General features: G+C 40.4%; 2 protein-coding genes across 3 annotated transcripts; one reads left to right on the top strand and one right to left on the bottom strand.

The window, feature by feature from the left end:
* Nucleotides 1–88: 88 nt before the first annotated feature.
* On the top strand, nt 89–16,904 carry LOC106096405 (neuronal acetylcholine receptor subunit beta-4). Of its 2 annotated transcripts, none has more exons than XM_013264147.2 (8): nt 89–442; nt 511–642; nt 710–1,050; nt 14,276–14,382; nt 14,448–14,857; nt 14,933–15,073; nt 15,132–15,298; nt 16,714–16,904. In XM_013264147.2, the coding sequence occupies exons 1-8, from the start codon at nt 136–138 to the stop codon at nt 16,840–16,842; spliced, it is 1,734 nt and encodes a 577-aa protein (XP_013119601.2). In that variant the 5' UTR covers nt 89–135; the 3' UTR covers nt 16,843–16,904. The 2 variants fall into 2 exon arrangements, with proteins under 2 accessions (XP_013119601.2, XP_013119600.2); XM_013264146.2 differs by lacking the exons at nt 89–442; nt 511–642; nt 710–1,050 and adding exons at nt 5,871–6,251; nt 6,348–6,479; nt 6,599–6,939 and having other exon boundaries at nt 16,714–16,895.
* Nucleotides 16,905–17,588: 684 nt separating this feature from the next.
* LOC106096361 (cuticle protein 16.5) lies at nt 17,589–24,492 on the bottom strand. Its single transcript, XM_013264065.2, has 3 exons — nt 24,408–24,492; nt 23,916–24,299; nt 17,589–18,062 (listed from the first exon to the last, which is right to left on the bottom strand). The coding sequence occupies exons 1-3, from the start codon at nt 24,417–24,419 to the stop codon at nt 17,808–17,810; spliced, it is 651 nt and encodes a 216-aa protein (XP_013119519.2). The 5' UTR covers nt 24,420–24,492; the 3' UTR covers nt 17,589–17,807.
* Between the last annotated feature and the right edge of the window lie 2,079 nt (nt 24,493–26,571).

The following is a 26,571-nucleotide window of genomic DNA, read 5'->3' as shown; positions in this document are numbered from 1 at the left end:
TGATAACAATTGCAGCCTTAAACAAATAACACATCAATCGCAGTTCAATAGCGAAAAATTTTCAGTTCTTTTTAAGCTATTGAATAGTTCATTGCAAATAAGCGCTTGTACTTTTAAATTGAGGGGAAAATAAAAATGGGAACTAAACTGCTTTTGCTGCTAGTGAAATTAATAATTTTGATTTTCCACTTAGGAGTAGTTAAAGCGGAAACAAAATTTAATATCACTTCCGCTCAAATGGATACATGTCGTCATTATGTAATACCTCGGAATCAGGGTTACAAATATGTGGATTTCTTTCACCTATCCGCTTTTAAGTACACTAAATTATCAGAAAATGAAATATTTCATTTAAAATTCTATGTGAATGCGGCAAGAGATGCTCATATCTTATTAACGGAAATACCAAATCCCAGTTTAAGTGACAACGTTTATGAAATTGGTAAGAGAAAAGGAAGTCATTTAAGCATTAACATTGAATTGTGGTTTTTGCCTTTGTTGTGTTCTTAGTGATTGGTGCAGGTTACAACAACTACTCCACAATACGCAACAAAATGGGTCGATTTAGTGTGACAACCAATAAGCATCCCAAAATTTTATCAGCCTCACAATACACCCCCATTGAAATTATTCAATTGAAAAGTAAATAGTTAATGGCTTCGTGCATAAACAGACCCAAAATCATGAAAAATTAAAAAAAACATTTTAGATTCGACTTTGATGGTTTCTATCCCAGGCTACAAGGAACAGCCTTTGATGACATTTGATGACCCTCACATGTTGTACCCTGGCTATCTTAGTTTCGCTTCCTATGGCAGTATTCCTGCAACCTGGTTCTACGATTGCCAATTTGATGGTTTTGAGGATGAATTGGAGGAGGAAGTTCACCCCATGACACCCATTGAATTGTTGGTAAAAAATTTAAATGAAAAGGCAGAAAATGGCTCATTTCCAGCCGATTTGAAAGAGGTGCATTTGCTTTTAGACACTACATTTCTAACCTATCAACAAGATCATAGTATGCTGCATACAAGAATGAATGTGAAAATGGTAAGTCAGACCAAGTTTTGTTAAACTTGCGTAAAATTACTTCGAAAAATAGAAAGGAACTTTTAAAGTTGGAATTCTTATCAAATTATCGAACTTTTGATACCCACCACCATGGATACAAATATGTTATCCAAATTTTTTATAACACTACTACATCCGATTTTAATCATACTTGGTTCAGGTGTCGAGAAGCTCTATACAGGTAACAGTTCCAAATTTTAGGCCTAAGAGCCAAAACCGGCAAATCGGTGTATATGGCAGCTGTATCCAAATATGTTCCTATCTTTAGGTTCGGATATCGGCGGGCCTAATTAAACTCACTATGTCAAATTTCATTGAAATCGGGTAATAAATGAGCCTGTTATAGGCCTAAGACCTAAAATCGGCATATCAGTTTATATTGCAGCTATATCCAAATATGTTCCGATCCGGACCATTTTTGGTTCGGATATCGGCGGTCCTAATTAAATCCACTATGCCAAATTTCACCGACATCGGGTCAAAAATGCGTCTCCTATAGGTTTAAGACCCTAAATCGGCATATGGTTCTAAATGGCAGCTGTATCCAAATATAGTCCGATGTGGCCATTCAAGAACTAAACCTGCGTATAGAAGAAATACGAGTCTGTGCAAAATTTCTACTCATTATGCCAATTTTTAAAGACTGTAGCGTGACTACAACTGACGGACAGTCTGTCCGATCGACTGGCTAGGCATCTACTATGACCTCCAACATACTTACCATTTAGGGTCTGATTCGGTCTTTAGCCTGATATATCCCGATCTCCATATAAACCGATCTCCCGATTTGATTTCTTAAGGCCCTATAGGGCACAATTCATATTCAATTTTGCTGAAATTTTGCACAATGACAATTACTAGGACCTTCAACATTCTTGCCAAGAATGGTTTGAATCGGTCTATAACCTGATATATCCGCCTTATAAACCGATATCACGATTTTACTTCTTGAGTCTCTACAGAGCGCAGCTCTTATCTGATTTGGCTGATATTTTTCACAATGAAATCTACTTTGGCTTCCAACATACGTGCCAAGTATGGTCCCAATCGGTCCATCACCTAATATTGCTTCTATATAAACCGATTTTACCTCTTGAGCCTCTAGATTCTTATCCGATTTGGCTGAAATTTGTCACAATAACTAAGGTCTCCAACATCCATGGCAAATATGATCGGAATCGGTCCGTGATCTGATATAGCTCCCATATAAACCGATCTCCGATTTTAGTACTTGAGCCCCTATAGGGCGTTATTCTTATTCAATTTGGATGAAATTCTCCACAACTACATCTAGAAAGGTCTCCAACATCTAAGCCAAGTATGGTCTGAATCGGTCTTTAACCTGTTACAGCTCGTAATAGACTGATATCCCGATTTGACATCTTGAGCACCTACAAACAAATTTGCCCGTAAACATTCCATTAAGGAGCAGGGACAAACTTCTCACATAGCAAAGAGTGCTGTCCAATCATTTTTAAGCTCAATGATAAGGTAGTTCCTTTTTATAGCCGAGTCCGAACAACGTGCCGGAGAGCGACACCACTATAGGGAGAAGTTTTCACATAGAAAAGTATCGAGGATAGTGCACTTGCTCTACAGGAGCGTGATTAGACCAATATTTACCTACGCCTCAGTAGTTTGGTGGACTGCTATGGAGAAAAAGTGCAACATAAGGACCATACAACAGGTTCAGAGAACATGTTGTCTTGGCATAGGCGGAGTGATGAAGACCACGGCCACTAGATATCCGACCCATTGACACACAGATCAAGTGTGAGGCAGCCATTGCGGCTATGAGACTTAAGGCGATGGGAGATTGGATAGAGGATAGGAGCAGGTCATACCATCGCGGTATAATCGAGGCGACGATAGGAAACCTCAAAGGAAGGGAAGAGGTTTTCGATCTGATACCTGAAATAAACCTTGAGGTCGAGGGCGAGGCACTGCTGTCAGCGGCACACTCTTGGATTGACGGAACCCTAGTATTGCCATCTGGAAGATCATGTTGCACGGACGGATCAAAGCTAGAGCACAGAGTGGGCCTGGGGGTCTACATTGAGAACTGAAGGGACTGACATCTGTTTTAGACTGCATGATCATAATACGGTCTGGTAGGCGGAGATCCGGGCGATCACGGAATGGGTGAGTTGGTGTGGTGCTAACGCGAGGACGTCGAGTGTGAACATCTTTACGGGGAGTAAAATTGCCATAAGGGCAATAACAACCAGGACGGTAAGGTTACGAACAGTCTTGCAGTGTAAGAAGGAGGAGATTAACGCCTTCTCTGAGGGTGACTAAATCCGCATCGTTTGGGAGCCGGGCCATAGCGAAGTAAGGGGGCGCTGAAAACTGCTAGAGGACTGCCGTCAATAAACTTGGTTAACCCGAAGCCTTTCGGGTCGGTGAATGCGCATGCAACGCTGTGAAACAGCCAAATGGTCAGTGGGACTGCAAAAATCCTTTGGAGGGGATCCAGATCGTGAGAAGAAGAGGCTATTACTGAAAGAAAGTAAGAAGGAGGTCAGTACAGCTATTGGTATCATAGTGGGTTACACGGTACTACGAGTTCACTTAGTAAAATCGGTGCGGCAAGTGATAGCTTGTGTAGGACATGCGGGGAAGATGATGAGACGTTGGATAATTTTCTTTGTCATTGCCCGGCTTTCGCGCCTAACAGATTCCGGCATTTGGGTGGGGACACAATACAACTTAGGGGCGTGGCATGGAAAATAATTAAGGATTTTGTAAGTAGCAAGGAATTCCTAACATAGAAAGATCGATTTATATGGGAGCTATTTCGGGCTATAGACCTATTCAGAATATAATAAACACGTATGTTGATGGTCATGAGAGGATCCGTCGTACAAAATTTCAGGCAAATCGGATAATAATTGCGAACTCTAGAGGCTCAAGAAGTCAAGATCCCAGATCGGTTTATATGGCAGCTATATCAGGTTATGAACCGATTTGAACCTTATTTGACACAGTTGTTGAAAGTAAGAATAGAATACGTCATGTAAAATTTCAGCCAAATCGGATAGGAATTGCGCATTCTAGAAGCTCAAGAAGTCAAGTCCCCAGATCTGTTTATATGACAGCTAAATCAGGTTATGAACCGATTTGAATCATACTTGGCACAGTTGTTGGATATCATAACAAAACACTTCGTGCAGAAAATTCATTCAAATCGGATAAGAATTGGGCCCTCTAGAGGCTCAAGAAGTCAAGACCCAAGATCGGTTTATATGACAGCTATATCAGGTTCTATACCGATTTAAACCATACTTGGCGCTGTTGTTGGATATCAAAGCGAAATACTTCGTGCAAAAATTCATTCAAATCGGATAAGAATTGGGCCCTCTAGAGGCTCAAGAAGTCAAGACCCAAGATCGGTTTATATGACAGCTATATCAGGTTCTATACCGATTCGAACCATACTTGGCGCTGTTGTTGGATATCAAAGCGAAATACTTCGTGCAAAAATTCATTCAAATCGGATAAGAATTGGGCCCTCTAGAGGCTCAAGAAGTCAAGACCCAAGATCGGTTTATATGACAGCTATATCAGGTTATGGACCGATTCGAACCATACTTGGCACAGTCGTTTAATATCATAACAAAACACGTCGTGCAAAATTTCATTCCAATCGGATAAGAATTGTGCCCTCTAGAGGCTCAAGAAGTCAAGACCCAAGATCGGTTTATATGGCAGCTATATCAGGTTATTGACCGATTTGAACCATACTTGGCACAGTTGTTGGATATCATAACAAAACACGTGGTGCAAAATTTCATTTTAATCGGATAAGAATTGCGCACTCTAGAGGCTGTAGAAGTCAAGACCCAAGATCGGTTTATATGGCAGCTATATCAAAACATGGACCGATATGGCCCATTTACAATACCAACCGACCTACACTAATAAGAAGTATTTGTGCAAAATTTCAAGCGGCTAGCTTTACTCCTTGGAAGTTGGCGTGCTTTCGACAGACAGACGGACGGACGGGCGGACGGACATGGCTAGATCGACATAATCTCAGACGAACATTTTGAGTAGTTACAAACAGAATGACGAGGGTATAAAAATTTTCAGCGGTGGTTTTCCCCTTCCAATGCTGGCAACATTTGTGAGGTACTATGCCATGTAAAACTTCTCTCCAAAGAGGTGTCGCACATCGGCACGCCGTTCGGACTATTCTTTAAAAAGTAGGCCCCTTATCATTGAGCTTAAAACTTGAATCGGACTGTACTCATTGATATGTGAGAAGTTTGCCGCTGTTCCTTAGTGGAATGTTAATGGGCAAAATTTGCAATTTTAAAACAAGCCGATTACTTGCTTAGTGTCATGGGGCAGATTAATATCTGCACCCTTTTTTCAAACTAACCTAACCGTGATAGGTCCCATATAAGCGGATCTGCCGATTTGACTAGAAGCCGATTAAGCTGAAATTTTGCTCGTAGTGTTCTGCTATGATTTTCAACAATCTTGCCAAAAATCGGTCTATAACCTGATAAGCTCCCATATTAACTGATCTACGGGTTTAGCAGAATCCATGGTGGTTGGTACCCACCTATCCCGGCCGACCGAACTTAACATGTTTTTTATTTGTTAATTGTTACATATTCCACCACTACTGAAAATTTGGGGGTACCGCACTGCCTTCTTAAGGCTCTCAATTCATTATTTGTATGATAAAACTTATTGTTGCTCAGCCCTGAAAGTGATAAGGAATTTTTTTGTAATGAACATAACAACCAAAGGCTTTCTCGAGGAAATTTCACTTCAGTTCTCGTGTGGATGTTGAGAAGATAGTTTCGTATTGAAAAAAGCAAACCGGCATTTAATTATTAAGAAATTCTCATTGAGAAAAAAAATGAAAATTGCAAAGAATGTGTTCCATATTCTAGTGGCGCTAATGACGCTATCGTTCGACTTGACTGCAGCCGATTTCAAATATAACGTCAGTTTGACTCAAATGGCAACATGCCACCACTATGTGATTCCCATGAGTCGGGGTTATAATTATGCTGATTTCTTTCATGTACAAAAATTAAAAAATAATAAATTGGCCGATAATGAAGTGTTACATCTGAAATTCTATGTGATGACAGCAAGAGATGCCCATATATTGTTGTCGGTTACAGATCATCCGCGTTTGGTGGATAAAGTTTATGAAATAGGTGAGATTCGCTGGCATAGAAGTGATCTTGTGATTAAAAAAAAAGAAAAATAATAATTTACTTGTTTTCTCTAATCAAACGTTCATTTAATCTCAGTCATTGGAGCCGGTCGCAATACATTCTCCACAATACGTACCAGCATGGGACGTCGTCGAGTGGCTACAAATCAGGACGCAAACATTTTATCAATGCTTGATTACACCCCCATCGAAATTATACAGACGAAGGGTATAACCTTGAACATATTTTTTTTTTCTTTAACAAAAATCAGCCTCTTGGTGATAATCACAAAAATGTCCCTCTTTTTTGGTGTTTGTGTGCATTTTTGGTTCACAAAACCTTTTTAGATGCCAATTTATTGGTCTACATAACGGGCTTCAAAGAGGAACCCCTGATGAATTTCACCGATTCCTCACCCCTGGAGATCAATTATATAAGCTTTACCACCTATGACAATATTCCGGCCAGTTGGTTTTACGATTGTCAATTTGATGGTTTTGACTCTGAGTTGGAGGAAGAAGTTCGCCCCATGACGCCCATGCAATCGCTGGAGAAATATATCAATGACAAGGCTGAGAATGGTTCATTTCCGGCAATGTTGAGCAATGTTGATTTGGATTTTGTTGTGGCTTCCGTAAATTATCAACACGATCGTGGTATGATGCACACGAGAATGAATTTGAAATTGGTGAGTGAGCTGAAGAGAAAATTTTAAGACACATGAGTGAGAGAAAAAAGTGAAAAATGTGATGTTGGGAGAAAATTACGTCATTTGATTATGTATGGAGTTTGATAATTGGTGAAATTCTGCTAAAAATGTATACAAACTAAAATAAGTTGAAGGCATAGTTTTATTCTACATACTAAACTTTTGTCAAATCAGCAAAAATTAATGTTTCTAGGAACCCAACAAAGGTAATCGAGAAAGCGGTGTGTATGGAAGTTGTTGGAATTTGTAACAGAACACCGAAAGCATTTCAGCCAAATCGGACAAAAATTGCGGCTTGTAAGGACACAAGAAGTCAAACCGGGAGATCGGTTTATATGGGAGCTATACCAGGTTATAGACCGATTTGTACTATAACATATAGCTGCGGATTAACATATAGCTGCCATATAACCGATCTGCCAATTTAGGCCCTTAAGGCCATAAAGTCCCTCTTGAGATGGCGCCAAATGCTGATAAATGGCCTTGGTCATATCTACATATATCTTTTATTTGATTTTCATATTTTCATGATCGGTCCACATGTCTACTCTTGTGCAGGGTATTATAGCTTAGTGCATTTGCATGTAGGTATGGTTAAAAAAATAGTGCGGATAATAATCCGCTCCATGTCACTATGGACATACACCTAAGCCAGTAACCGGCTTGTTGGGCGCTCTGAAAACTAAAAAGTAACCTCAAAAAAGACAATTTTAAGTTAGGAAGTTCGTGCTACTTACAAAATCTTTAATTGTTTTCCATACTACACCCCTCAGTAGGTTTATGTGTGGTATTGTGTCCCCACCTAAGTACCGGTGTCTGTTGGCCGCATCATCATCATCTTCCCCACATGCCCTATCCATGCTTGCCGCAACGATTTTGCATAAGTGAGCTCGCTGTACTATGTGCCCTGTTATAATACCGTAAGCTGTACTGACCTCCTGCTTGCTTCCTTTCAATAATAGCATCGTCTTCTCACGATCTGGATCCCCCCATAAAGTTTTCGCCGCCCTACCGACGTTCGTCGCCTATGCCCTTTTCTAGGACTGCGTCGACCCGAAAGGCTTCGGGTAAACCAAGTTTACTGATGGCAGTCCTCAGGCCTTCACCGCCAAATCGTCCGCCCTTTTATTCCCCCCTTACTCCGTTATGACCCGGCAATCGAACGATGCGGATTGTGCCATCCTCAGAGAATGCGTTAATCTCCTTCTTACACTCCAAAACTGTTCATGACCATACCGTGCTGGTTGTTATTGCCCTGATGGCTAGTTTACTTTCCGTAAAGATGTTCACACTTGACGTCCTCCCTTGAAAATCACATCACCTCACGCTTTCCGTGATCACCCGAAGCTCTGGCTGTGGGATCGTATTATGGTCAGGCAGTCTAAAACAGATCGCAGACCCTGGGTTCTCAATGTACTCGTAGACCCCCAGACCCATTCTGTCCTTTAGCTTTGATCCATCCGTGTAACATGATCTTCCAGATGGCCATACTGGTGACCGGTCATAACACCCAACGGACATAAGGCTCAACATTTTTAGGGCCACAATGCCCAAACAAATTTTGGGCGTTATAACCTCTAAGTTTTCAGGACCAGTCCCAAAGGACAACGAATGATAGATGGTCACAAAGAGGGGGCTGTGAGCATTTCAAAACCATGTGGCCTAATCTAGATTTGAAGAGGTTTACTGCTTTGCTGTCATTGGCTAGAACAGACGTCTCAGTCATTGTGTCCGTCATGACAGGTCACTGTCCAATCGGAAAACATGCTGACACACTGAAGGTTGCCAGCAACGACTTTTGCAGAGGCTGTAGGGACATCGAGGAAGAAGACACTATAGAACACCTTCTGTGTGTGTATCCTGCACTTGCAGTCAGTAGGAGTTCCACCTTAGGTTCTCATTTCTTTGAGAACCTGTCTGATTTAGCGGATGTGAACATTCGCAAGTTATTGGGGTTTTTAAATTGATCTGGATGGTTCAACGGTAGGAACTTGAAGGCATTTTCCTTCTTCTATTCCTGTGGTATCACAATGGACGAAAACGTCTAAGTAAGTCTGATGGCAGACTGCCACTTAAACCTAACCTAATCTAACCGCATAATAACCAAAAATGTTTTTGGACTTTATGTCCCTTGGGGGATGTCACCGGTCACCAGCAATACTAGAGCTCCGTCAGTCCAAAACTGTGCCGCTGGCAGCAGTGCTCACACTCGTCCTTATGTGTCGTCCCAGATATCGGATAGGAAACCTCTTTTCTTCCTCTCCCCTCCTTCCTAGTCGCCTCAACTATACCGCGATAATATGAGCTGCTCCCATCCTCAATCCATTCTCCCATCGCCTTAAGTCTCATGGCCGCAGTGGCCTCACACTTAATATGTATGTCAATGGGTCGGATATCTAGAATAGTCTCCAGTGCCCTAGTGGGCGTTCTCTGAACCTGTCATATTATCCTAGCGTTGCACTTTTTCTCGTTTTTGGTATGAGCTGCTCCCATCCTCAATCCATTCTCCCATCGCCTTAAGTCTCATGGCCGCAGTGGCTGCATCACACTTAATCTGTATGTTAATGGGTCGGATATCTAGAATAGTCTCCAGTGCCCTAGTGGGCGTTCTCTGAACCTGTCGTATTATCCTAACGTTGCACTTTTTCTCCATCGCAGTGCACCAAACTGATGAGGCATAAGTAAGTGGTTGTCTTATCACGGATTATATGCAAATCTTAGGCACGCTGTGAAAATACAGGCCAAATGGGGTGCCAAATAGTCCGCCTCCTTCTGGTTTGAAGCTCCTCAATGCTTCCTCGACCATAAATTCCGTTATGATAAGCCTTCGATGAACCTCATTATACCAAGATTCCGGAGTCTTTGTGAGTCCCGTCGTATCCTGTGGAAAATGCGGTTTCATCAAAAGCCTCAACATGTCCTCCGTTGTGTCTGCTCTCACTCCCATGTCGTCTACTAACATTTCAGTTTGGACATGGGTTTGTGAGAGAAACTTTCTAATCTTAGGGGCGTTCGCAGAAAAGCTTTCAGGAGGCACGTTTTGACGCTCTGATAATCTTATTGTATTCCTAGAGCCGTGTGTAGTACATATCCCAATAAACGTCGGCTTTTTTACGACGAGCTCTGTTATAAAGTCTGGGCACTTCTTTTCCAATGTTGCGAATCTCCCCGATCATCCAGGGTTTTTCTTGGGCTGATTTCTTTTCTCGAAGAGGACAACTTTCTTCGAAAGACTCCACTAGTGTAGTCGTAATCCTGTTGACATTGTCGTCAATGTCTTCTGTGCTTGGACAAACTCAATTATCTTGCCCAAGTCTTTTTCTGAGTAGTCTTCCGAATTTTGTCCAGTTGATATTCAACTTATTACGGAAGCTTATCGGATTCGGTTGTCTGAGAAGGAATGCTCCTTGGAGTCTCTTCAATCCTGAACCTCATCGATTAGATTTTCCCAATATATCGTCATATCTAATACCTCCCTCTTCCGAATATATCGTCACATCTAAAACTTCCTCCCTAATCCTATTAACAAAGGTAGTGGTGTTATTAGATCGTTAGTATTCAAGAACTCGGCCAGGGCTTGGCCCCGCTTATTAATGTTGGTACTACCCCACGAAATTTGAAATGTAAGAGTTCGCATCGCACCCTATTAGTACCTAATTTCCTGGTCCTGGTCCACCCGGTACTTGTTTATGGATTGGATCAGTGTGTCGGTCCGCAAATTGTTTATCCAGTCTCTAAGGTCCTGGTCCCCCGGTACTGGTTTATGGATTGGATAAGTGTGTCGGTCCGCACATTTTTAAACGTCCCCTCGATATCAATGCATACCGCCAATGTGCACGTCTTGTCATCGAAGGATTTTTCTCTTTTATGCACAACCTCGTGCAGGGCAGTCTCCACCGACCTTCCCTTGACAGAGGCATGCTGTTTGAATTTGAGCAGTTCGTTGGATGCCCTACTCTTTACCATGGTGTCAACAATACGTACCATGGTTTTAAGTAGAAAGAACATAAGGCTTATAGGTCTGTAGGCCTTTGGTGTCGCACAACTTGCTGTCTTGGATATAAATATCATCTTTGCCTCCTGTCAGACTTTCGGAGTATGTGCAAGACTAGGCAAGCTGTTAAATTACAGGCCAGATAGATCGCCTCCTTTTATAGTAACTCCGGAAACATTCCATCAAGTCCCGGTGACTTAAATGGTTTGAAGCTCCTCAAGGCTTCCTAATTCTGCAATGATAAGCCTTTAATCGATCTCATTATTCCAAGATTCTGGTGCCTCTGTGAGTCCCACCGTGTAACACACGAAAAGGAAGATAGATAGACCGATGGACAAGTTACAGATCTGTTTCAATTTAGCTATGTCCATCTGTTCATGTTAATTTGTAAACAAGGTTAGGTTAGGTAAGGTTGAAAAGAGGGTGCAGATATTAATCCGCCCCATGCCACTGCGAACATACACCTAAGCCAGTAATCGGCTTGATGTGCGCTCTTAAAACTGTAAAGTAACCTCTAAAAAGAAAATTTTAAGCTAGAAATGTCGTGTTTCTTGCAAAATCCTTAATTGTTTTCAATACCACTCCCCTAAGTTGGTTCATGTCTGGTATTGTGTCTCCACCTAAGTGCCGGTATCTGTTGGACGCAAAAGCCGGGCAATGACAAAGGAAATGCTCCAACATCTCATCATCTTCCCCGCATGCCCTAGACAAAGTATCACTTGCCGCACCGATTTTTCATAAGTGAGCTCGCAGTCCTATGTGTCCGTTATGATACCAATTGCTATACTGACCTCGTTCTTACTTCCTTTCAGTAATAGTCTCGTCTTCTCACGATCTGGATCCCCCTATAGGATCGCCGTCCTACCGACCGTTTCGCTGTTCCATAATGCATGCGCATTCGTCGCCCACTCCCTTAACTCGGACTGCGTCGACCCGAAAGTCTTCGGGTTAACCAAGTTTAATGACAGCAGTCCTCTGGCCTTCACCGCCAAATCGTCTGCCCTTTCAATTCCCCTTACTCCGTTATGGCCCGGCACCCAAACAATGCGGATTTTGCCATCCTCAGAGTACAGGTCGAAATGTTCATCCTAGAGACGAAGCCTGTTTAAAATGAAAGAAATCTTTTCAGATCTCGGTATAGTTCCCATCCATTTCGTCCGATTTCTACTATTATTTGGGTTGCCCAAAAAGTAATTGCGGATTTTTTAAAATAAAGTAAATGCATTTTTAATAAAACTTAGAATGAACTTTAATCAAATATACTTTTTTTACACTTTTTTTCTAAAACAAGCTAAAAGTAACAGCTGATAACTGACAGAAGAAAGAATGCAATTACAGAGTCACAAGCTGTGAAAAAATTTGTCAAAGCCGACTATATGAAAAATCCGCAATTACTTTTTGGGCAACCCAATATTTCCATTTATTAAACGGTTCTCGCTAACCGATTGCACGCGTGATTCTCTTGTGACTCTCGACATTCCTAGTTATTATACCCTCCACCATAGGATGGGGGTATACTAATTTCGTCATTCGGTTTATAACTACTCGATATATTCGTCTGAGACCCCATAAAGTATATATATTCTTGATCGTCGTGACATTTTATGTCGATCTAGCCATGTCCGTCCGTCCGTAAATCTAGCCGCTTGAAATTTGGCAGAAATACTTCTTATTAGTGTAGGTCGGTTGGGATTGTAAATGGGCCATATCGGTCCATGTTTTCATATAGCTGCCATATAAACCGATCTTGGGTCTTGAATTCTTGAGTCTCTAGAGGGCGCACTTCATATCCGATAGGAATGAAATCTTGCACGACGTGTTTTGTTGTGATATCCAACAACTGTGCCAAGTATGGTTCAAATCGGTTCATAACCTGACATAGCTGCCATATAACCGATCTTGGGTCTTGACTTCTTGAGCCTCTAGAGGGCGCAATTCTTATCCGATTGGAATGAAATTTTGCACGACGTGTTTCCCTATGACTTTCAACAACAGTTCTAAGTATGGTTTTTGAATCTTGACTTCTGAGCCACTAGAGGGCGCAATTCTTATCCGATTTGAAAGAAATTTTGCACGAAGTATTTTGTTATGATGTCTAACAACTGTGCCAAGTATGGTTCAAATCGGTCCATAACCTGATATAACTGTCATATAAACCGATCTGGGGACTTGACTTCTTGAGCTTCTAGAGGGCGCAATTCTAACCAGATTTGGCAAAAATTTTGCTTGACGTATTTTAATATGACTTTCGACAACTGTGCCAAATAAGGTTCAAATCGGTTCATAACCTGATATAGCTGCCATATAAACCGATCTGGGATCTTGCCTTCTTGAGCCTCTAGAGGTCGCAATTTTATCCGATTTGCTTGAAATTTTGTACGAGGGATCCTCTCATGACCATCAATATACGTGTTTTTTATGGTCTGAATCGGTCTATAGCCTGATACAGCTCCCATATAAATCGATCTCTCTATTTTACTTCTTGAGCCCCCAAAGGGCGCAATTCTTATTCGAATTGGCTGACATTTTACACAGGTCACCAATAGCTTTAATAGCAAAGCAAATCTTTTCTTTTATCGTCTTTTTGCCTAAGAAGATATGCCGGGAAAAGAACTCGACAAATGCGATTCATAGTGGAGGGTATATAAGATTCGGCCCGGCTTGTTTTTTTGACTTGTTTACATCGAAATCGGTTCAGATTAGTTATAACTCCCATATATATGTATTGCCCGATATTCACTTCCAGAGTCTTTGCAAGCGCATTTATTGAGCAATCTTGCTCAATTTTTGAGGTGTCGCACTGCGGCACGCCGTTCGGACTCGGCTATAAAAAGGATGCCCCTTATCATTGAGCTTAAACTAGAATCAGACTTCACTCATTGATATGTGAGAAGTTTGCCCCTGTCCCTTAATGGAATGTTCATGGGCAAAATTTGCATTTGCATACATCGCCGTATTTGCACAAATAGCGCTCCGGTTTTTTCAATTTTGAACAGATTTGCTGAATATTTGATACAGATTGTTTTATAACCTATCTGAAAACCTCCGCCAAAGTCCATCAAAATTGGTTCAGATTTAGATATAGCTCCCTGTTTCCACTATGCCACTTTTAGTCGGCATAGCCCCACTTTTGCCTTTCCTTTCTTGTTATTTCTATAAATTCTCAGCAGAAACCTAGATTCGGTCCCAACTTGATTTCTTTTTCCAATGATTTCATTTACGGAAGTAGGAATTTCTTTCCACTTTGGCGTAGGTTGTCCAAAGTTCGGCTTTGCCCGACTTCAGTGCCTATTTACTTTTTGTTTTTTGAATCTTTCACAGACTTGGTATGATCCTCGTGTTATTTGGGATCCCACAGATCACTATGATATTGGTTTCCTACATTACCATGACAATGTCATATGGCAGCCTACACTTTTAAAAATCAAGTAAGGCGTGTGACATGTTTATTTCATTTTATAGAAATCATTCATCAGTTTGTTTTTATTTACAGCTCCATTGAACATGCTGACGAATACTATAACATAGAACATCGTATAAAAATCGATTATAATGGTACAGTGACATCGATATTTGAAAATGTGGTTTTTAGCAGCTGGTGTCCCAATGCAATGAAAAATTGGCCGAATGAGCACTTACTATGTGATGTGATATTTGGCTTGGATCCAGGTCCTTTGGGAACATTAGACTTGATCTACGATGGTCATTGGGCCCATCCTAAAATAGAGACATTATCGGAGTGGACATTGAAAGCCATTACAGTATCAACTGTTGATAATGCCAATAACATGAGGTATACTGATAAAAAGGTACTCCAGTCCATGGTTGGTGATATAGCCATTGAGTTTGAAATAGCTAGAAATAGTCGGTTCTATAAGAATGTTTTTTCCATGCCAATTTTGAGTGAGTTACAAGTGAAAGTTCGAAAAAAAAGAGTTTTGTGTTTTTAATATCTTATTTGGTTTTTTTTAATGAAAGCATGTCAAGTTTTGATTATACTCTCCTTTTTGTTAAGAGGCTATCGTCGTGGGGCTTTGCTGCTGGTGGTGGTAATGGTCCTATTGTTGGGACTAATGTTTTTGACTAAACATGCCCCCAAACCCTATGTTCCTCCAATTAGTAAGTTTTTTATATGCCAAAATATGTAATTATATAAATTCTTAATTTTTATTTTTAGTGATGGCCTATCAGCATATCCTGCGAGTGGCCACATTCTGTTACATACTTCACATTTGCCTAATGTGGCTGGAGTTGTATCCCCCCCGAAGTAAGCCCTACAATTGGTTAAGTTCCATTGTCCATTTTTCTCCTCTGCGTATTGCTTTGTGTATGCGTTTGTCTGATGTAAGTTTTGTTTTTGGAATTTTTTGCAATTCCACGAAGTTGTTGTAATTGATGTCAGTGAAGATAAATTTGATTTTAACATAGCCAAGACACAAACCTAACATTTAAATACAGTTATGTTAAGTGATTAATAGAGCACTGTTATATGATTTTCTTTTATACTTTAAATAAAAAAAATAAATTTCTTGCAATTTCTTACCTAAAATGCTCTAAAATCGCTTGCTAAAGAATTAATCTACAATTATAAATTGCTTAATAATAACCAAACCCTCAAACCTCTATGCCCAAAAAAATATATATCTTGACGACCTATATGACCCATTTTTAAAACGGCATTGCAGTGAATAATATCAGGATAAGCCCATTGCAAGAGCTACTATAATCAGTTATCCCCTCATTCAAATTATATTTCAGATCGGAGAAATTTGGCCCCAAAAGTTATATTTGAATTTAACATAATAGCCCACTGTGCTGGACTGGTCATAGATGGGTGATATAAAGTAATACCTCGATTAGCTCCTTCCAAGACGTACTAGAGTCAGTTGTCCCCACATTCAAATTATATTACAGATCGGTGATATTTGGCTCCACTGTGCTAGACTGGTCATAGATAGATGATACAAACTACCAGGACTAGCTCCTACCAAGAACTACTGGAATCAGTAGTCCCCATATTTAAATTATATTTCAGATCGGAGAAATTTAGCCCCAAAAGTTATATTTGAATTTGACATAATGGCCTGTGCTTGACTGGTCATAGATAGGTGATACAAACTAATACCAGAATTAGGCCCCACCAAGAGCTTCTTTTAGAATCTGAAGTCTCCATACTCAAATTATACTTCATATCGGAGAAATTTGGCCCCTATAGTTATATTTGAATTTAACATAATGGCCCACTGTGCTGGATAGGTGATACAAAGTCATACCAGGATTAGCTCATACCAAGAGCTACTAGATTCAGTAGTCCCTATATTCAAATTATATTTCAGTTAGGAGAAATTTGGCCTCAAAACTTATATTTGAATTTAACATAATGGCCCACTGTGCTGGATTGGTGATACAAAGTCATACCAGGATTAGCTCATACCAAGAGCTACTAGATTCAGTAGTCCCTATATTCAAATTATATTTCAGATAGGAGAAATTTGGCCCCAAAAGTTATATTTAAATTTAACATAATGGCCCACTGTGCTGGATCCTTATAAATCAGCAAGGGATTTTAGAAAATTTAGGTGAGAAAGTGCTAAAAATTAATTTTTTTGTTGTTTAAAATATAAAAGAAAATCCGTTAATCACTTAACATAGCTCTGTTAAAATGTCAGGTTTGTGTCTTGGCTTAGTTATATTCAAATTTATCTTCACGGATATTTATAATTGTACTTTCGATCTTATTTTTTTCTATTCCTTTACAGAACGATGTGTTTATTGGTTCAGATCAGCAACCCTGGAGAGAAGTGGCCAAGATTCTCAACGCTTTGTGTTTTGTGGTGATAAATATAATTTTCATAGTGGTTGTTGTTCTTTTACTACCTCATGTCTAGTGATGGAAAAATTCTTTAAGCATTTCTTTATTTCTTGTATTTTTGTATTATATTCTAATAAAATAAGAAAAATATCAATAAACTTGTAAGAATTTACAAATTCTGTAAATGATTTGATAGAAATCAAGTAAAACGAAATTCAGTTTAACAAGGCCGAACTTAATGCCATTGCACTGAAAATTGAATGGGTTTGTGTCTCTACTAGTTAAAGTTACTTTATCTTCACGGACAATTATTCCTGGGGAGCATATTTTGTAATCCATATTAAGTTTTTTCATGCTTATAGGATTCACCTACAATGAAATAAAACTAGAAAACATTTCCTTTGGATTTTTTTTATGAAAAAGGCTCATACGTTTCTTTAACTTCTTTTCTTAACTTTATCTTCATGGATATTTATTCCTGGGGAGCATATTTTTTAATCCATATTAAGTTTTTTCATGCTTAGAGGATTCACCCATAATGAAATAAAACTAGAAAACATTTCCTTTGGATTTTTTTTATGAAAAAAGCTCATACGTTTCTTTATTTTCCATTACCTGTTTTTCAACCATTCCATTATAAATATTTCTATTTTAGCAATAGCACTTTCATTGAACTTTCTTCTTAGCTGCCACTTAATGTATAAATAATAAGAGAATACTTTTTTGTGTTTCATATGAGAAAAGTTAATGGAAATATATTAAGAAAAATAATAATAAAAAAAAATAAATGATTCTTTCTGCTTAACTATTGTTTATGGGAAAACCTAACATGTTGCGTTTGGTAGAACTTTACATTCTGCCCTCTATGTATCCTTTGATGGTAACTAATGCATTTGAAATAAAAATTGAAAACGTAACAATTTTCTTGACTAAATTCGAAAAAAAGAACGTCAATGGAGTAAATTTAAAAACGGCGTCTTTGTTGTCCTCTTGCAATGGTTAGATATCTTTTGTTTTGCGTTAGAAATGAATATTCAAGATTTAATGATGACCATGGCCATAACCATAACTGATGCCATGACCATAGCCCAGTGAAATGGCTGGAGCGGCAGCATATGATACGGCAGGAGCAGCAGCGTATGAGATGGCAGGGGCGGCAGCGTATGAGACTGCTGGGGCAGCATATGAGACGGCTGGGGCAGCAGCGTATGAAATGGCAGGGGCTGCAGCTACTTTAACAACGGGTGCAGGGGCGGCAACAGCAACAGTCTTAACGGCAGCTGGGTGATTAACAACCTAAAGAAGGAATAGAGAAAGCGAAAATAAAAATCCGCATTATGTAAGGAATAATGCATGTAATAGAAGGTAAATGAATACGTTTGTAACTCATGAATACTAAGACCCTGAGAGTTATGATATGGTATAGTATGGTATAGTGCGTGCAACGCCGTTATGGCATACTATCAGCATTCTACAACTCCTAAGGGCGGGTTTATCGATTTTTTCAAAATGTATAGCGTTCATCCTTGGACCAAAAAAGACACGTATGCAAAATTTTGTGAAAATCGATCCACAAATGCGACCTGTACCTTGATTACAAGAATACATGGACAGACAGACCGACGGACATAGCTAAATCGGATCAGGAAGTGATTCAAAGCCGATCCGTATACTTATCGATGGGTCTAGCTCTTCTCCCTCTTAGCGTTGCAAGCAAATGCACAAATCTATAATACCCTGTACGACAATGGTGGTATACGGTATAAAAAGCAGATGGTATATTACCGTCTGTTTGCAATTCCATGGCAGCCGGTTGTACGTACCGAATTGAATCGATGAAGTCCTTCACCCGCAAGGGCTGTCGCCTCAGTGTACATCACACTGCTACAACAACAACCATCTGTTAGAATTTATCGGGACAATAAGTCACTAACCGGCCGCCATCTGCCGGTTCAGGTTTATCGTCGAGATAAACAATAAGCATATATTCAGAAAAAACAATTAAAAGTGCGTTAAGTTCAGCTGGGTCGAATCTTATATACCCTCTACCATGGTTCGCACCTGACATGTTCTTTGAATTACTTTTTCTAATATAAAAGAAGATAGATCACATTGCGGCCCCCAGAGCCTCTAGAAGTCCAATAGGCCGATTGGTTTATACGGGAGTTTATCAGTTTATGAACCTAATTAGACCATACTTGATATGGCTGTTGGAAACCATAGCACAACTCTACGCAAAATGCAAAATTTCAGCCCAATTGGGAAGTAATTGCGCTTTCTAGAGGCTAAAGAAGTCAAATCTGAAGATCGGTTTATGTGGCAGCTGTATCAGTTTATGGCCGATTCGGGCCATTTTTGGCACAATTTTAGGAAATAACAAGTAAAACAGGTTTAAGTTCGGCCCGGCTCAACTTTGGATGCCCATGGTGGTGGGCATGAATCCATAGCAATTATATCTAAATATAGTCCAATCTCCACCATATTCAAGAAGGCTATGTAAGGTTCTAACACAACTCATTGTACCACATTCATCGGTTAAAAAATGTCCCTTTCATGATCCTAAGAACTTAAATCGGGAGATCGGTATATGCATATGACAGCTGTATCCAAACATACACCGATCGGAACCATATAGAACACGGATGTCGAGAAGTTTAGCACAGCCCACTGTATAAAATTTTAGCGAATTCGAGCAATACACTTGCTGTTATTGTTCCAATAACTAAAATCGGGAGATTGGTACATATGGCGGCTATATTCAAATATAGCCCGATCTTGACCATACTCGGTACGAATGTCGAGGGTCCTAACACAACTCATTGTACCTAATTTCACAATGAGTTGTGTTAGGATTCATTGTGAATAAATTTACCTTTTATGGGTTTTAAACCTTACATCGGAAGATCGGTATATATGGCAGCTATATTCAAATCTGGACCGATCTAAGCCAAATAAAACAAGGATGTCGAGAGGCCTAACATATCTTACTGTTCGAAATTTAAAACGTGTTGAACAGGGATGAACAGGGAAATCGGGCAATAAATACGACTGTTATGGGCTCAAGTCTTTAAATTGAGTGATAGATATATATGACAGTTATGTCGAAATAAAAACCGATCTTAACCATACTTGGTACGAATATCGAGGGGCCTAACGCAGCTCATTGTGCCTATGTCAGCAAATCTGTTAATAAATTCACCTTTTATGGGTCTAAAACCTTAAATAAAGAGTTCGATATATTGGGTTGCCCAAAAAGTAATTGCGGATTTTTTAAAAGATAGTAAATGCATTTTTAATAAAGCTTAGAATGAAATTTAATCGAATATAATTTGTTTAAACTTTTTTTCTAAAGCAAGCTAAAAGTAACAGCTGATAACTGACAGAAGAAAGAATGCAATTACAGAGTCACAAGCTGTGAAAAAATTTGTCAACGCCGACTATATGAAAAATCCGCAATTACTTTTTGGGCAACCCAATATATGGCAGCTATATTCAAATCTAGATCGACGGCTATATCCAAATCTAGATCGATCTAAGTCAAATTCTCTGGCGTCGGAACTGGACTGAGTCGCCGTTGGGTTTATACGGCACAATGAGCCATATGCCAAAGGTTCTTCCATGTCGACTGATTAGACTGATTTTTCCGGAAAACCAGTCTAATCTTTGAAGTTTTTATTGAGTTCCTAACTGTAAAGTAGTCTCATAGGTTTTTAGACGGATGAAGTGTCTTCCAGGTGTATGTCTTTGCGGTTCTTAAGGCACAGTGAATGATTACAATGCGGTAGCGGCTACCCGACCAAGTTGTCACGAATTACGACACAGTTAGGCGACGTTGAAGGTTGTGGCGTTGGTTCGGCGAGACCGTGGGGTATATTCGGCACTATGGGCAATGTACCAGGGGTTCTTCCATGTTAACGTATTAGCCTGATTTTCCCGGAAAGGGAAAACCAGTCCAATTCGTGGAGGGGGCATCGGGGCAGAAGATTTTATTAATCCCTAGCTTTTAAGTAGTTGTATAGGTTTCTAGACAGTGAAGTGTCTTCTAGGCGTAGGTCTTTGCGGTTCTTAAACCGCAGCAGATGATTACGTTGCTGTATCGGCTACCCTAACAGGTTTTCACGTAAGCGACGCTGAAGACTGTTGCCTTGGGACTGGACTAGTGGTTCAGCGCGGCCGTAGGGTATATACGGCTCGATTGACTATATACCAGGGGGTTCTGCCTAATTTGCCAATTGGAGCTCTGGGTTGGGGATACATATCTCGACGTTCCCAGTACCTAACAATGCGATTGCAGCTACCCGAACAGGTTATCACGATTTATAGGACAGTTAGGTGACGCTGAAGGCGTTAGCGTCGGGACCTATGAGATGGGGACTGGACTAGTGGTCCGGCGCGGTTGTAGGGTATATACGGTGCGATACCTGGGGGTTCTGCCTAATTGGCCGATTGGACGTTGTTATCTTGGAGAGGGAGCAATAGGTTGAAGGTATCTCAGCGTTCCCTGCACCATTTTATACTTTTGATTGCAATACGGTGGCGGTTACCCGACCAGGTTATCACGAATTAAGGGACAATAAGGTGACGCTGAAGGCAGTGGCGTCGGGACATATGAGATCGGGGCTGGCGTGATACCAGGGGTTTCTGCCTAATTGGCCGATTGGACTTTTTTATTTCGGAGAGAGAACTCTGGGTTGAAAGTTTTACGGCGTACCCTGTACCAGTTTTATACACACATTGACCCACATTGGAATGGAGCAACGGAACAAAAGCCTTCCTTGAGTTCCTATGAATTATGGAGTTAGTTTAGTTAGCTGTACTGAAGGCATTGTAGATGATTTCGATGCGCGAGCGACTACCCGATCAGTCTACAACGGCACTAAAAACTGTGGCGCCGTGTCATGTGAGGTCTAGAATGGCTAGCAGATGCGAAGAACACCTACGAACCATGGAAAGGCTTTATGAGTCTCAAACCATTAAGGACAGCTGAGGCATCTGACGAGCTAGCAAGGAATAGATATAAGCCGATTCTACTACCGATTCAGCGATCTCTTGCATATGCGAGCTCCTTGGTGGAATAGAAGATTTCTACGAAATGGTACTTGGGCAGATGATGTGGGTTGTAGTTTACCAAGGCCCTGTGGCCGAATATTTCACGAAACAGCACGTCACTCATCCTGGGGCTGAGGAAACATAACCATGGAATGCTCAGAGGAATCCTGACTGGTCATTACAACGTCAGGTACTTGATGTCGTGCTGAACACTGAAGGAACCGGACTTTTGCTAGGTTTATGGCGATGACCAGAAGTTGCAGGCCGCCTATTAGGGTGTGAGATTCTTCGTAGGATGGACGATGTCTTCAATGACCTATGGTTACCGCGAAAATGAGTCACGTGTTGACGTCGTGTGTTATAGGTTGCCCAAGGCACTGTAGAACAGTATTTACCTAACGGTAAGTCACTAATCACGGGAATGAGGAATTATTGTAGGACTTCTAACAGGAATCCCGACTGGTCATGGTAACGTCTAGTCCTTGATGTTGTCCTGGACACAGGGAGAGTGGGCGTCTTCTAGGTTTGTGGTGATGGAATCGGTCGCTTACCTTATTTGTTTCTACCTCGCAATTGCTGGGAGAAGCATGTGAATATGGGTCAATCGTCCTTGGACTTTCACAAGGCACTTAACCCTTTCGTCATTCTGGACTACTTTAAAAACTTGAAGTGGCGGACTTGAGGAAGTTCTTACCGCTAAAGCTTAACAAAAAATTAATTTTTTTTTTTACAATAGGCAGATCAGCTTAGAAGTTCGGTTATATGTGACTATATGGGAACAAAAGTGATTTTGTCCCTATATAGATCAATCTTCAAATTTGATTTCTTCACCTTATTTAAGTCGTACTTTTGATCCGACTGATGATGAAATTTGGTACAGTGAATTGTATAGCACATCTCGAGTACGATCCAGATCGGACCATGTTTCGATATTGCTGGCATATACACATTAAAATGTACTGGGAGGCCACTGTAGCTCAAAGGTTGTCATGACCACCTATGACGCTGAATGCCAGGGTTCGAAGAACATCATAACAACTTTTCTGCGGTGGTTTTCCCCTCCGAATGCCGGCTACATTTGTGAGGCACTATGCCATGTAAAAAATTTCTTCCCAAACAGGTGTCGCACTGTGGCACGCCGTCCGGATTTGCCCATTAAAAGGAGATCCCTTATCATTGAGCTTAAACTTGAATCGGGCAGCACTCATTGATATGTGAGAGTTTTGTCATACTCACGGAACTTCCGATATAAGAACCCATAAATTGAGTATTTTTTCCCGGTACCGACAAAATCAAGAACATTGAGTAAATATTGGACCCCTTGACATTCCGGTCAAATATAATCTAGGTAGGATCATATTTGGATATAGACTGACCTTTATTTTTCGATATTTGGACAAAAAGGAGCATTTTCGATTCGATTTTGAAGAATTTTGGAACAATTTGTTTTGAACACATCGACATCCATTCAAAGTGTGGTCCAAATTGGACCATATTTGAATAAAGCTATGATAGTAATATAACTTTTTCCGATTTAACTATTTCCCGATTTCGCTGAAATTTCGAAAAGTAAGTTTTGTTAGGTCCCTAAACATGCTTGGCCAATATAATCCAGATCGGGCTTTGGATTCGGATAAAGGTGTCATATACAGCAATGTAATGTTTTTGGGTCTTGAACCAATAAAGGGCGTATTTGTGACCAGATTTTGCGGAAATTTGGAAGTGTGTGTTGTATTAGACCCTTCGACTTTGGTATCACATAGACCGATTATCCGATTTAAGGTCTTTGGTCATTAAAAGGCATATTTATTAGTCGATTCCGCTCAAATTTTGAGCAGTAAGTCATACTGGATGTCGGCGCATCCTTGATATATATGGTCATGATCGGACCATAATGTGATATAGCTATATATACTTGATCGCTTTTCAGTATATACTTATTGTGGCTCATTTTTCATTAAATGCCGACAAAAAACAGATAAACTATATATCCATGGTTTTGGGTATCCAGAGATCGACCCGACCTAACCTAGCAGTTACTTGTTTAAGATTATTTTTCATACTTTTTTGTTTTGGAAAAAACTCAAATAAGTTACTTACCGAGGTGAAGGAAGCATAGCTGGTGGCAGCGGGTGCCGCCACAGCCTTAACAACAGCAGGGGCAGCATAACTGACAGCAGGAGCAGCATAGCTCACCGCAGGGGCAGCATAACTAATGGCAGGAGCAGCTACAGCAGTTTTAACCACTGCAGGGGCAGCATAGCTGACAGCAGGAGCAGCATAGCTCACAGCAGGGGCAGCGTAGCTAATGGCAGGAGCTGCAACAGCGGTTTTAACCACTGCAGGGGCAGCAGCATAACTGATGGCGGGTGCAGCATAGCTGATGGCTGGAGCTGCAGCATAGCCCCCAGCAAAATAACCACCGTGGCCGCCATATAATCCACCAGGAGCAGCAACGGTGGCCGCGATCAAGGACACAAGGATCTACAACACATATGAGTTTAAATTTGTTGAACAATATATTTTTTCAAAAAAATTTTTTTTTAATAACTCAATTTTAAAGTCACTTTATTAAGATTTCACTTTGCTCACCAAAAATTTCATTTTTAAGGATTTTATTTGGAAACAAACAAACACCACTTTGCAAGCCTGGCGATTTGATGACTGGCCGTTTAGATGCGTTATGAGATACTGTAATTCATCATAGACTTTGCGATACTTTTATAACAAAAAACTCGAACACTTCTCAGGGAAACAAACTAACAAACAAAAAATCGCCATTCGTACTTAACAAAAACCGAAACGAGTAAAAAACTAAAATAAATGCACAAACTTACTCTTAACCTAAGCGACACATAAAGAATCTTAGTTATTGATTTCTTCTGTTTGCGCCTAAAAAACGCACAATCACAAAATACCAACTACATTTCAGCAAACTGCTTCGCAATAAATAAAAAACAAAGCGGAGCAAATTTTCAATGCTTCATGAAAATGTTACAACTTCAATGAAAAAAGTCACAACTCGCATCATTTTTCGTTTAAAGTCGGACTTTTGTTTCATTTGATTTGCTTTTTTGTTATAGTGGGTTTTTTTTCATTTGTTGGTTCAAAGATAGTTTTGAAGTGCGGCATGTTGCATGCCACTCGTTTAAAAATTAAACGTTTGGACGACGCTTTGATTCTTGGCCTGGCCATCGTCATCGCCATTGCAATGGGCAGATTTGGCGATCTTAAGTCTGACTTGTGATGTCGTCGACGCTGACCATAAAGAGTGAATCTAGTTTACTTGGATGCATAATTGTTTTTTGGCAAGGGAAGTTGACCAAGATTGAACGTTGATCGTTAATCCAATAGTCATTCTTCCAAAATCATTCACAATTTTTTAATTACCATTTTGGGAAGTTTGGGAAGTAGTTTTATGGTAGATTTGATACCCTTTCCTTTGGGGAAGTGTAGTATAAATACCAATTTTCTTGGGGAAGTAAAACAACCCTTCCTTTTGTCTTGAAAAAGGTTAGTTTTTGCATACCTATACATGGGGAACGTTAATTTAAGTACCCTTGGGGAAAGTTAATTTTTGTACGCTTTTCCTTGGGGTATGGTGATTCTACTATCCGTTTCCTTGGGGAAGGGTATGTTAAGTAACCTCTCCATTGGCGAAGGGTAGTTTAAAAGCCATTTCCCTTGGCAAAGGCTAGATTAAGTACCCTTTCCCTTGGTAAAGGGTTGTTTAATTAGGGTTTCTCTTGGTGAAGGGTAATTGAAGTACCCTTTCCCTTTGGGAAGATCAGTTTTTATACCCTTTTCCTTGGGGAGGGCTATTTTATGTACCCTTTTCCTTGAGGAGGGGTAGTTCTTGTACACTTTTCCTTGGGGAATGGTAATTTTATTATCCTTTCTCTGGCGAAGGGTAGCTTGAGTACCCTTTCCCTTCGTGAAGGGTAGCTTAAGTGCCCTTTCCCTTGGCGGAGGGTAGTTTATGAACCGTTTTCCTTGGCGAAGGGTAGTTTAAGTACCTTTCCCCATGGCGAAAGGTAGTTTAAGTACCCTTTCCCTTGGCGAAGGGAAGTTCAAGTACCCTTTCCTTTAGCGAAGGGTAGTTTAAGTACCCTTTCCCTTGGCGAAGGGTTGTTTAAGTATACTTTCTTTTGGGGAAGTAGTAGCCATTCCCTTGGGGAAGGTTAGTTTAAGTACGTTTTTCTTTGGGGAAAGGTAATATAAGCACCCTTTCCCTTTGGGAAGATTAGTTTTTGAGCCCTTTTCCTTGGGGAAAGCCAATGTAAGTACCTTATCCCTCGGGGAAGGATAATTCTTGTACCCTTTTCCTTGGGGAGGGGTAGTTTTAGTATCCTTTGCTTGGTGAAGGGTAGTTTAAGTACACTTTTCCTTTGCGAAAGGTATTTTAGGTACCCTTTCTCTTGGCGAAGGGTAGTTTAAATACCCTTTTTCTTGGGGAAGGGTAGTACCCTTTTTCTTGGGGAACGGAAGTTTCCTTGGGGGAAGCTAATTTAAGTACCCTTTCCTTTAAGGAAGTGTAATTCTTGTATCCTTTTCCTTGTAGAAGGGACGTTTTATTATCCTTTCCCTTGGGCAAGGGTAGTTTATGTGCCCTTACCCATGGGGAAGGTAATTTTAGTATCTTGTTCCTTGGTGAAGGGTAGTTTTAGTACCCTTTTTCTTGGGGAAGCGTTGTCTAAGTACGTTTTTCCTTGGCGAAGGGTAGTTTAAGAACCCTTTCCCTTGGCGAAGGGTAGTT

The sequence above is a fragment of the Stomoxys calcitrans genome, chromosome 5 (assembly GCF_963082655.1).
Source record: "Stomoxys calcitrans chromosome 5, idStoCalc2.1, whole genome shotgun sequence".
Classification (NCBI taxonomy): domain Eukaryota; kingdom Metazoa; phylum Arthropoda; class Insecta; order Diptera; family Muscidae; genus Stomoxys; species Stomoxys calcitrans.
The sequence above is the reverse complement of the archived record's forward strand: the minus strand, read 5'-3'. Positions and strand labels throughout refer to the sequence as shown.

What these genes read in the sequence shown, in the direction of transcription:
- LOC106096361 (XM_013264065.2), bottom strand. An exon ending in GCTATGCTTCCTTCACCTCG is followed by an intron (nt 18,063 to 23,915) that starts GTAAGTAACTTA and finishes TTCCTTCTTTAG; the next exon opens with GTTGTTAATCACCCAGCTGC.
- LOC106096405 (XM_013264147.2), top strand. Translation starts at nt 136, where the DNA reads ATGGGAACTAAACTGCTTTTGCTGCTAGTGAAATTAATAATTTTGATT. An exon ending in ACCCTATGTTCCTCCAATTA is followed by an intron (nt 15,074 to 15,131) that starts GTAAGTTTTTTA and finishes TTTTATTTTTAG; the next exon opens with TGATGGCCTATCAGCATATC. An exon ending in TGTGTATGCGTTTGTCTGAT is followed by an intron (nt 15,299 to 16,713) that starts GTAAGTTTTGTT and finishes ATTCCTTTACAG; the next exon opens with AACGATGTGTTTATTGGTTC.